The sequence below is a fragment of the Rissa tridactyla genome, chromosome 4 (assembly GCF_028500815.1).
Source record: "Rissa tridactyla isolate bRisTri1 chromosome 4, bRisTri1.patW.cur.20221130, whole genome shotgun sequence".
NCBI lineage: Eukaryota > Metazoa > Chordata > Aves > Charadriiformes > Laridae > Rissa > Rissa tridactyla.
Genome location: NC_071469.1, coordinates 74428697 through 74439558, shown reverse-complemented (window position 1 = coordinate 74439558; position 10862 = coordinate 74428697). Strand labels below are relative to the sequence as shown.

Sequence of the window (10862 nt, the reverse complement as noted above, 5' to 3'; positions counted from 1 at the left end):
AGATTTCATGGTCTTTTGAGGTAAAGCCTTATAAACAGGCTCATTTCTTTCTACGCTTCTTCTCCATTTTGTATGAAAGGATTCGGTCACTCAGGATGTGGTAGCTGAGTCCTGTACTCCATTTCTGATGGCAAAGTTAACTCCCTGGAAGAATTAGCAAAGCTGATTGCAAGCCAACCTGTAAGGCAGGGCAATATAGAAAATAATTAAATTCTCATTTGTGCAAATATATAGCCTGAAAAATCACAGAAGACAGACACCTTTGGCAGTTAGTATGAGAAATAATATGGGAAAAGTTGTTCATATGTTTATTATTTTTTCACAAATGCTCAAGTCTTTTCCTTGCTCACCCAGAGCACATGTGGAACACTCAAGCATTAACCTGACAATAGAACGGGTAACAGTGACAACTGAACTCTACCACCCTTTGTGCAAGAGGACTGAAAAGAAAAAAACGAAGTCAGGCCCATGCAAGGAAAACGTAAAGTGCAAAATAAAATATTAACATGATAAAAAGCGTCCACCGACACTTAAAAAAGCATGGTGGCTTTTTTCCAATCAGAAATGCGGCAAATAGAAATTCTACTATGGTACGCCATTTTACACAAGGAGAATGAAATTCAAACTCTATGCCAAGGGCTGGTAAGGACAGGAAGCAAACTTTCAGTCCCTGCGCTTGTAAGAGAAAATCAGCATGAAAAAAGGATTTTGGATTTTCTTGAGCTGGAATGTGAGTTACTACAACGTGGGGACCTGAGAAAATAAGGGCTGGGGTTATAGGTGTAATAACGTGAAGTTAAAAGAAAGCATTGAAAATGTTTTTCATGCGGAGGGGAAGCTTTTTCCCTTCACGTTCCAAGGTATGGGAAGCATTTGAGAAAAAACTGCAATGCTAACATTTTTAAAAATTCCAAACATTTAACCAGCAACCGACAGATAAAAAGCCATTGTGAGATTAGTGAAAAGAAACACTTTCATCTGGTCTGTCGCAGCTCGCGGAATAGCAGCACAGAGCTATACATTGCTGCAGTGACCAGGATTGACAAGCAGGAGTCTTATTAAGGAATTCACGCTATTTAGGAGAACGACAGGCTGAACTCACAGCACAACAACAGAATGATCAAGTCCGCACGCGACAGCTCTTTCTTAATTTTTATTTAACTTTATTTAGCATTCTGAAGTATTTCCTTACAACAGGGACAGAATTCTCCTCTACTTCTAGCTGACGGCAACCACCGCCACAGCAGCTCACTGTGAACTGCTTGTGATTACAAAGTTTCCCCTTCCTCCCTAAATTAGACACGGTCAGCGTACACTAACTGCTGATCTTGGCTGAGCTCTGCCTACCTTATCACTGCGTTGGTTTATAACCCGTAATGCAATAAAATAAAACAACTACCTACGCTAATGAGCAAAACAAACATCCTTATGGCTGATAACAGACTGTATGTAAGCATGATGCTGAACTACGACAGAAACCAGGAGCAAAGGAACAACAGCACGCTCACACCTTTATTCTGTTTAATACCCTTAGCGTGTGGAGCTGGACAGGGTCTTAAACTTGACAACTTCTCCTAGAACAGCGACGTTTGGAGCTACTCCGCGGTTTTCCCGAAGCGAGGGCAGCCCAGACCGAGCGACGGGATCTCCTCAGAGACGGCCGTCCGGGAGAGGCCCGGAGGCAGCCGAGGAGCCATCCCGTTCAGGGAGCTCGGCTCCTGCCACGGAAAGACGAGGCAGCCCCAGAAACGGGGGGCGCCGTGAAGGGGCACCGGGAATGGCCACCGGCTGCTGCAGGCCCGGGTGCTGCCCGCCCCGCTCCGCGACCCCCAAAGTTTGACAACACAGCGCTCCCCCCACAACACACACACACCGAAACGGCGCGGCGGAAGCAGCAGCCCCGCCGCCGTCCCGCTCTCCTCGCCCACCGCCCGCTCACCGTGCCGCCGCCGGGCCTGCCGCCGCCATTTTGTGCGCTGTTTACCACAGCGCTCTCGCGAGAGCCCCATGGCGGCCCGCGCATGCGCACCCCGCCGGGGGCGCGCAGTGCGCATGCGCGGGGAGGCGCGATGGCGGACCGCGAGGGGCGCTTCACGCCGGAGCCGGTAAGGAGGCTGCCCTTTGAAGAATCACGGAATGGTTTAGGTTGGAAGGGACCTTAAAGCCCACCCAGTGCCACCCCCTGCCCTGGCCAGGGACACCTCCCACCACACCACGTTGCTCCAAGCCCCGTCCAGCCTGGCCTTGAACCCCTCCAGGGATGGGGCAGCCACAGCTTCTCTGGGCAACCTGGGCCAGGGGCTCACCACCCTCACAGCAAACAATTTCTGCCTCAGATCTCACCTAAATCTCCCCTCTTCCCGTGTAAACCCCTTCCCACTCGTCCCATGGCTCCCCTCCCTGCTCCAGAGTCCCTCCCCAGCTTTCCTAGAGCCTACTCAGAACAACTTAGAATAAAGTTATTTACAAACAGATTTGTACCCAGTCTCTTACTGGATGGGATGACCACTAAATTATTCTCTACAGAACCTACTCATAAAAGCTTCGTGGGGGACGTCACTGTTACAACTCCAGGTTCTAACATCACCAGTCCACAGCTACTGTAGAGGAGCAACAGATACCTGCTTTGTAATCACAACTGCATTATTCAGCAACAGAATGCCACTGTTGTACGTCCTCCAGTAGGGATTTCAGGGAGCAAGCCAGGGTAGTGTACTGACCTCCCATTGTCACCATCAGGAAATACAGCACCATAACATTCAAGCAGCAAATACTAACACAAATGAGGGGAGGATGCTCCTTGGGCATAAGATACTGTATATTTCAGTATAACATTACAGAAGCGGCACTAAATAGCCCATGATAACATAAAATACAAAAAGACTGACACCATTCTTCGTAAGTCGTGTCCCTCTTTCAGGTAGCAATTATGAGTACACAGAAAGGACAGCTTTCATGACTCTCAGATGTAGAGCCTGCAAAACACGAGCCATGTATGATACCAGATGACTTCTAGTAAGTACATATGCATAAACATATTTATTTATATAAATAAAAGCATCAAAATCATAGACCATCAAAACTTCAATAAGGTTTATTATCATCTTAGGTAACCAAAGAGTACTTTAAAATCAAATATTACTTCTTCATTATTTTTCTTTAGCTAATGTGTTTTTACATTCTTTATTCAATTTCTGCAGCCATATTTCAGACTCATGAAGCAATATCTCAAGTATTATCAAGATCATTCCCACTTGGAATATGAAAACTTATAAGCTTATCTCCAAATTCCTTTACAGCTCTGTAAGACCTTTTCAGTCATTTAAACAACCTCCCAGTCTGTGTTGTCATACACCTTAATTTTGAGAAGTTCCTTAAGTAACATCATTCGAAAGCAACAACATTTGCACTTAGAACATACAGAACATCTGCTGTTAAAAGACCAGAAAAGTTATGCAAAACTACATAATAAAGACAATACAGTTGACTGTAATTCTCTTTGTGAACAGCATCATTTTTGGGGGGCCCATTTCTGACAAATTTGGAGAATTCTCAAATTCTGTCAATTTTACGAGTTGACATCATGTAGCGCTATGCACGAAACAATTTACTGTCAGAATTAAAACTATACCTGCTCCTGCCCAATTACCTCGAAGAGAAAGTGAACAGAGATTAACCTCAACAAGATCAACTCTTTGGCGTGGAGGAAAGCAGAGGAGGAGCTATTTAATACGAGGATACAGAGAGGATCCAGACTTCTGATGTCTAAGGTTACACGTAGCTTGTTGAGCAAGATATGGATAAGTTACAGTAAGTCCGGCGAGGTTCACTAAACATTTTTGCAGCACTCTGATCAGAATATAGCACTCGTTACACAGGACGTCTAGATATTCCTATTTCGCTTTGTGTGTTAAAGCTTCCTTCCGTATAATTCTGCAAAAATACATTGCAAACCATGCCCAGATCCATTCAGGTAGGCGCTCACCCAACGTGAACTGTGGAGAGGCACAGGGAGACGAGAGAAGAGAAAAAGAAGAAAGGAAGGCAGAGATTAAAATACATTCCATTAAAAAAACCCCAGTTTCTCAAATTGCCACTAAAGCAAGGCAAAACCTGCTTAAACATCAGCACCTAAGCCTTAAATTCAACCCCCTGAAAGTAAATACATTTAGACATTTTGGAAGTAGTACACACAACAGAGCTGTTAGCTTCTGCAAATAAATCCTGAAGTGGCTTGTTCAAGTTTGCAGCAGCAATACTGTCCACTTCCTTTAATTGCCGCATCTTGCCAGAATCCTTCCCGTCTCTTTATTTCTTTTGGACTGATCCTCACTTCTTCAATTCCTTCTACTCGATCTAATGCTATAGAAAGCCACTCAGTAGGACACATGAGATGTGTCTAATGTTAATAAAGTTACTTCAGAGCCCAGAGTCTGCCTCCAAAAAATGAAAACCTAACACAGAGAGGACCTTTTCCCAGGTAGCTCAGGATAAAAATGTGGGCTTTTTTTCCTGCCATTATTCCATCCTCTCTGTCCACTCCTCCCCAAAGTAGAAATATGCTCAATAAATTAAGATTGGAAAAAGCTACTTCTGCTCATAGAAGACAGTGAAATGTTTGCCTAGTTAGCAGCACCCCAAGTGAAATGAGACACCCTGTGCTTTTGAATTAAAAGTTGTCTCTTTCCCATTTCTGCTGCGCATTTCAAGTGGGAATTGGATTCACACTCTCGATTCTAAAAATAAGCACGCCCGAGCATAATTTTCTAAAGCAGAATTAGTGAGAAAATATGGCACAATGCCTTTAAGTCCTACAATATATTGCACTTTTTCAGAATCCAAGCATAATTTTCATTCAGACTCCTAGGAAAGTAAACGGCTTATTTACTTCTATTGACAAACAGGAAATAGTTTAAAGAATTCTGTTACCTTTATCGCATGCTTCCAGTATCCAGTAGTCCTTGTGGATATCCCAAGAGTAGAAACAGCATGACTTGCATATTCTTCAGCAGAAGGAAAAAAGAAAGATCTCTCTGATGTAATGCTGCTGCATGCTACCATTTTTGTAGCAATTATAAACGGGGTTAAACTCTGAACAAAGATTCCTTTTGAGGCATACTCATAATGTAGTGCTCTACTGAAATAGTCCAAGTAGGTCTAGAAAGACAAAAGCAGAAAGAGACATCTTTTTTTCTTTCCCTTTTTTTTTTTTTTAAAAAAAACCAGTCCAGTCTTAAGGCAGAGTTTTATATAAAACATTGAATAAATAGTATAGAAATGCACATTTCTAAAGCATTACCAACATTGGTATTTGTTGCTATTTGTTTGCTAAAAACCTGCAACAGTACAGTAACTTGCAGGACAAAGCTACTGCTTAAATCTCTGATGTGAATTTAACAAAAAATCCGACAATTTCTGCTTAAAAACAATACAGAAACATTTATTTCCTCTAAAACAAACACCTTGTTTAGTTTGGGGGCATTGTCGGGGACACTCCAAAGCAAACTATACATAGTGTTTTCAAAAGTACAAAATGAAGTCCCGTTCTTTAATACACTTACAGGTTAATTTCAATTTCCAGCCGATCTTCCCCAGAAACTAGTTTAATTACTTCCTGGGACTCCCTTACGCAAAATTAAACATGCATTTGTTTACATGTATCTGTATTATCTCCTATAGTTCATCTTACGTTTACAGAGTAACATAAAAAAGCGCAAGCCTGATAACTGGGGTTGCTGGAATCAAAGAGACGGGAAAATGAGCATGGCTTGGTTTTATCAACGCAGCAACACTGACACCCCACTGAAGCTGCTGCTGCACTGCACACCCGATTGCCCTCGAGAAAGAGCATTTTAGACTCAGCTTCCAAGTGAATGGGTTTCTGCTCCCAAACAGCCTCACAAAAGCACCATTCCCAACAAACTGTTGTGAGAGCATCTTCTACAAATGCTCTTACGCCTGCTTTAAGAAAACAAAACAAACCAACCAACCACTTCAAACACCTTAACAGTGTAAGGCACAGAGAGGCTTAGGATGCTAGAGCACCTTGTTCCCACTTCTGTGCCAATGTACAGAGGCCAGGCTTTCAACTGGATTGCTGATCTAGGATTTGGATTAATGCTGGCAGCTAAAGGAGGAAATCTGGTATACTTGGTTTTGTTCTGTTCTTTTTTGTTCAGGCCTTTTACTTGTTTTGGTTGTAGTTTTACAACTTTACAACAGTCTTAAGCCAGTCTCCACACTGAAGAAAACCTGCAAGGAATTTTATACCTTGGGGCAATAAGAGCTCCAGGCAAAAGGAAGTACTTGCAAGAGTTATTCCAGGAGCAAGGCTGCAGAGGGGTCAGGCTACAGCAGAGGGCACCCACCCACAGCTCGGTGCAATAACTCGTGTTTAGACACCGGATCAAGACAAGATCTTTCTACAATCTCTGTTGCTTTTGTGGATTCAGCAGCAAGTCATCCAGCGTAAATCCACATCCCCACGTGCATTTGTACTTCCAGCATCACCCAGCTGCCCCATCCTATTCATTACTGACTGGATCTCCTCAGGAAGAATAATTACCGGGGGTGGAAGTTATTTTCCCTTCTCCCCAAATATGATACAGACAACGATGTAAGAAGCCTTCTGCCCCTTGGTGTTAGGTGAAGCAATGGCTGGATTTGGTCACAGCCCTTGTCACAGCGGTAATTTTAGCAAATTCTTGCTACCCAATACTAGTGTGTAAACAGCTAGAGGTATGTCTGCACAGTTCAGCTGAAGGAGAGAGAGATGAAATTCCTGACCCTTTCAACGGCTCATAGAACTGCCACTTTGCTTTGTGCATCATTCCTCTGAGGAAGGTAACATTTTTCCTAGAACTACCGTTATGCCACAGTTCACACACAATCCAGATAGCACTGACTTTGGTTCAAAGCCCAGTATTGGTGAAGACAAAGAGTTTGCTGCATATTACATGTAACCTTCACCTCCGATACTTGAACAAATCCCTAGAAAACTTTCAAGTATATTTGGATATCTGTGCTGAATATGTTTACAACCAACCAACCTATAATGCATCTACTTTTCAGTGCATACCATTAAACATTACACCCCAACTTACTTTAGAGGCTCCATAGATGGTGAACATTGGTGTTGGCTGACAACAGGATGCAGAAGAAACATTCACAATTGCCCCTTTCTTCTTCTCTACCATGCCCGGCAGCACAATATGCACCATCATGTTAGCAGAAGCAATATTAATGTTGATCATGTCCCACAGCATATCCTCAGGCAGGTTGGTAAAATAGTCCGGGTAAGAATAAAACATTCCCACATTATTCACCAAAATGCCAATTTCTCTGTCTTTCAGAGCCTCCTTAATGGCTGGGTAAGGCTCACGCCCCTTGCTGAAGTCAGCTACTATGAAGTCTGTTTCCACTTTATAGGTTTCAGATATGCTTCTAGATACAGCCTCCAGCTTCGCTTTGTTTCGGCTGATTAAGATGATGTTGACACCACGTTTTGCCAGTTCTTCAGCATACGCCTTCCCAATACCGTCTGTGCTACCTGTAATAGAAAATAAAAAAACAAGGTGAAAATCAGAGCAGCCCTAGCCTTCTCTTTTGACAGTTCTTTCAATTATAGTTTTGTTCCCTTCTCTGAAGGTCACATGGCACTGAATGTAGCGATCTCAAAACCACAACAATAAAGATAATGTTGTCATAGAACCACAGAATCGTTAGTTCCCCTGATCCTCCTGATGGCCCTTCTTGTAGAGGGGCGTCACATTTGGTAACTTCTAGTCAGCTGGGACCTCTCCGGTTAGCTAGGACTGCTGAGAAATGATGGAAAGTGGCTCGGCGAGCACTTCCACCAGCTCCCTCAGTACCTACCCTTGGGTGGATCCCATCCAGCCTCATAGACTTTTGTGTGTCTAAGAGATGTAGCAGGTCGATAACCATTTCCCCTTGGATTACGGGGGCTTCATTCTGCTCCCCATCCCTATCTTCCAGCTCAGGGGGCTGGGGACCCCGAGAACAACTGGTCTTACTATTAAAGACTGAGGCAAAGAAAGCATTAAGTACCTCAGCCTTTTCCTCAGCCTTTGTCACTATGTTTTCCCCGGATCCAATAAAGGATGGAGATTCTCCTTAGACCTCCTTCTGTTGCTATTGTATTTATAGAGACACTTTATTGTCTTTTACAGCACTAGCCAGGTTAAGTTCTAGTTGGGTTTTGGCCCCTCTAATTTTCTCTCTGCATAACCTCATGACATCATTGTAGTCCTCATGAATTGCCTGCCCCTTCTTCCAAAGTTTATAAACTCTCCTTCTTTTCCTGAGTTCCAGCTAAAGCTCTCTGTTCAGCCAGGCCTGGTCTTCTTCCCTGCCAGCTTGTCTTGTAGCACATGGGGACAGCCAGCTCCTGTGCCCTTAAGATTTCCTTCTTGAAGAATGTCGAGCCTTCCTGGACTCCTGTGCCCTTCAGGACTGCCTCCCAAGGGACTCTGTCAACCAGGCTCCTAAATAGGACAAAGCCTGCTCTCCAGAAGTCCAAGGTGGCAGTTCTGCTGACCTCCCTCCTCGCTTCTCCAAGAATTGAAAACTATCATTTCGTGATTGCCAAGATGGCCTCCAGCCATCACATCACCCAGAAGTCCTTCTCTGTTCACAAACAGCAGGTCCAGCGGGGCACCTTCCCTAGTTAGCTCCCTTACCAGCTGGGTCAGGAAGTTATCCCCAGCATGCTCCAGGAACCTCCTAGGCTGTTCCCTCTCAGCTGCACTGTATTTCCAGCAGACGTCTGGTTAGTTAAGTCCCCCAAGAGAACAAGGGCTAGCGATTGTGAGACTTCTCCCAACTGCTTACAGAATATTTCACCTGCCTCTTCATCCTGGTTGGGCAGTCTATAACAGACTCCCACCATCATATCTGCCTTGCTGGCCTTCCTCCTGATTCTCACCCATAAACACTCGACCTTATCATCACCTTCATTAAGCTCTAATCAAAACACTCCCTAACATACAGGGTCACCCCACTGCCTCTCCTTCCTGGGCTATCCTTTCTGAAGAGTTTACAGCCATCCACTGCAGCACTCCAGTCATGTGCGTCATCCCACCATGTTTCTGTGACTGCCAGTAGAAACCTTCTGCAATCCCAACTCATAGAAGTTTTATATTTTCTATGACAACAACAGAGAGCTTGGAGAACCTTAATGAAAGGTAAGGATGTCACAGGCACATGACTTAAACCTTGCAGAAGAACCCGAGCACATGTGAAAAGCCCATAGCAAAAAAATAGGATCTTGTCTGCATCTCTCTCTGCGCTCATATGCATTTGGAGTGTACCTTGTAATTTTGGGGAAAAAATGTTCCGTCGTGCTTTCCCAGCGGTTAGTCAACACTGAGCTCACCCATCTCCCGAGGAAGTGAATTTAGTAAGGCACAGAACAACTGTCACTGCTCATGCTGATGAACTTGCAACCTGAGATAATGCAGGCCCAGCTTGTGACATAAAGCTCACCCAACAATATAAGCTAGCAAGTTTCACAGCATCGGCACAATATGCTATATAAACATAAGCAAATATACTGCTTCAGTCTCTTACCAGTGACCACGGCCCACTTTCCGTACCGCTTGACAAGATCAATCTCGCCGCCCAGCTTTGGAATTACATGCACCCTCAGCATGCTGTAAGTGTTGAACGCAAGAGAGACACACTTCCTGACCGCGTACCAAGCTCCAACTATAGCCAAGGCCTCTACGTAAAAACTGCAGGAGCGGCTGATCTCTCTGTACAGGAGGTAGAAACGATCCACTGCAGCCATGGTGATCACAAGCCTGGAAAAAAACCAAGAGAGACAGGGGCAATTACAATCGCCTCTTGGGCCACGTAAACTCTTCAGACTGAATGGATAACCTTTAAGACTCAGCACAGTGCAGTCTGAGCACCATTTTGATGCAGAAAAGCCATAAAAAAAGTTGTGTATCGCCTACCACCACCCTCACTGGTTTAGCTACTGTTTAGCCTTCGTTCAAGGGTTTAGCTATTAATCAGTTATACTGCAATGACACTGATCAACGATGCTGTAAATTTTAACAATTCAAATCCAAGCAGATAAGGGAAGCTCAACATGTAAAAACTAGTTTTTGGAAGATTAAGATCCATCTATAAAGGAGGCAGGGATAACGAGCAGGAGAGAGCTGAGCACACAACAAACAGCAGGCTCTCCCAAGCACAGAAGGCTACACGAGAGCCACAGCAAGCTGAGACAGACACGTAACTTTGGTCCCCGGTGCTACCCCAAAGCACTGACCCTTTCCCAGCAAACGCACCGCATCTGCGTGTCCTTACGGCTCGAAAATCCTTCGGCCACCGGCCGGTGCCCCGCATTAACGCTACACGGCACACCGGCTCTCACTAGAAAGCTTGCTCTGCCTCACGAGGTTTTTACTAGTGAGCAACTTTATGAAACAAGCACAAACCTCAACCGCCGCCTCCTCGGCAGCCCCCATCTACAGCCGCAGCCGGCACCGCCCGCCGCTGGCTTTAGTCCCGCACACACCACCCGCCCCTCGCCCAGCCACGCTACGGGCCTCAGGCCTCACCCCCCGACACGGACAGCAAGCTGGGGGCCCGGCCCACCACCTCCGCCCCGGCCCTGCGCTCCCTGCCCCGGCCCACCACCTCCGCCCCGGGCCCGCGCTTCCCGCCCCGGCCGGCTTGTACCAGAGGGACCCCTCGCCGCCGCTCACCGCCGGCCGCGGGGCCGGGCCCTCCCGGCGGCTCCCCCTGCCCGGCCCACCGCCGCCTGCGCCTGCGCGGGGCCGCCGGCAGCGGCCGCGGGGGCTTGTGGGGCCGCGCGCGGCGTCGCCATGGCG

General features: G+C 45.8%; 1 protein-coding gene and 1 long non-coding RNA gene across 6 annotated transcripts; one reads left to right on the top strand and one right to left on the bottom strand.

Moving 5' to 3' along the window:
- Nucleotides 1-86: 86 nt before the first annotated feature.
- HSDL1 (hydroxysteroid dehydrogenase like 1) lies at nucleotides 87-10803 on the bottom strand. 4 transcript variants are annotated; one of them, XM_054198134.1, is made up of 6 exons: nucleotides 10298-10432; nucleotides 9589-9821; nucleotides 7104-7549; nucleotides 4930-5157; nucleotides 3986-3995; nucleotides 87-178 (listed from the first exon to the last, which is right to left on the bottom strand). In XM_054198134.1, exons 1-6 carry the CDS (start codon nucleotides 10372-10374, stop codon nucleotides 87-89), a joined length of 1086 nt encoding a protein of 361 aa, XP_054054109.1. In that variant the 5' UTR covers nucleotides 10375-10432. The 4 variants fall into 4 exon arrangements, with proteins under 4 accessions (XP_054054109.1, XP_054054108.1, XP_054054107.1 ...); XM_054198133.1 differs by lacking the exons at nucleotides 87-178; nucleotides 10298-10432 and adding an exon at nucleotides 10737-10803 and having other exon boundaries at nucleotides 3009-3995; XM_054198132.1 differs by lacking the exons at nucleotides 87-178; nucleotides 10298-10432 and adding an exon at nucleotides 10711-10801 and having other exon boundaries at nucleotides 3009-3995.
- LOC128908276 (uncharacterized) lies at nucleotides 2054-7584 on the top strand. 2 transcript variants are annotated; one of them, XR_008465894.1, is made up of 3 exons: nucleotides 2054-2105; nucleotides 2921-3015; nucleotides 7353-7584. It is a non-coding gene; the product is annotated as an uncharacterized LOC128908276 (long non-coding RNA). The 2 variants fall into 2 exon arrangements; XR_008465893.1 differs by lacking the exon at nucleotides 7353-7584 and adding an exon at nucleotides 3201-3339.
- Nucleotides 10804-10862: the final 59 nt, after the last annotated feature.

Coding starts and splice junctions, on each gene's coding strand:
- HSDL1 (XM_054198134.1), bottom strand. CDS start 10,374: ATGCGGGGCACCGGCCGGTGGCCGAAGGATTTTCGAGCCGTAAGGACA. Junction 9,822..10,297: donor GGTGCGTTTGCTGGGAAAGG/GTCAGTGCTTTG, acceptor GTTTTTTTCCAG/GCTTGTGATCACCATGGCTG. Junction 7,550..9,588: donor AAAGTGGGCCGTGGTCACTG/GTAAGAGACTGA, acceptor TTTCTATTACAG/GTAGCACAGACGGTATTGGG.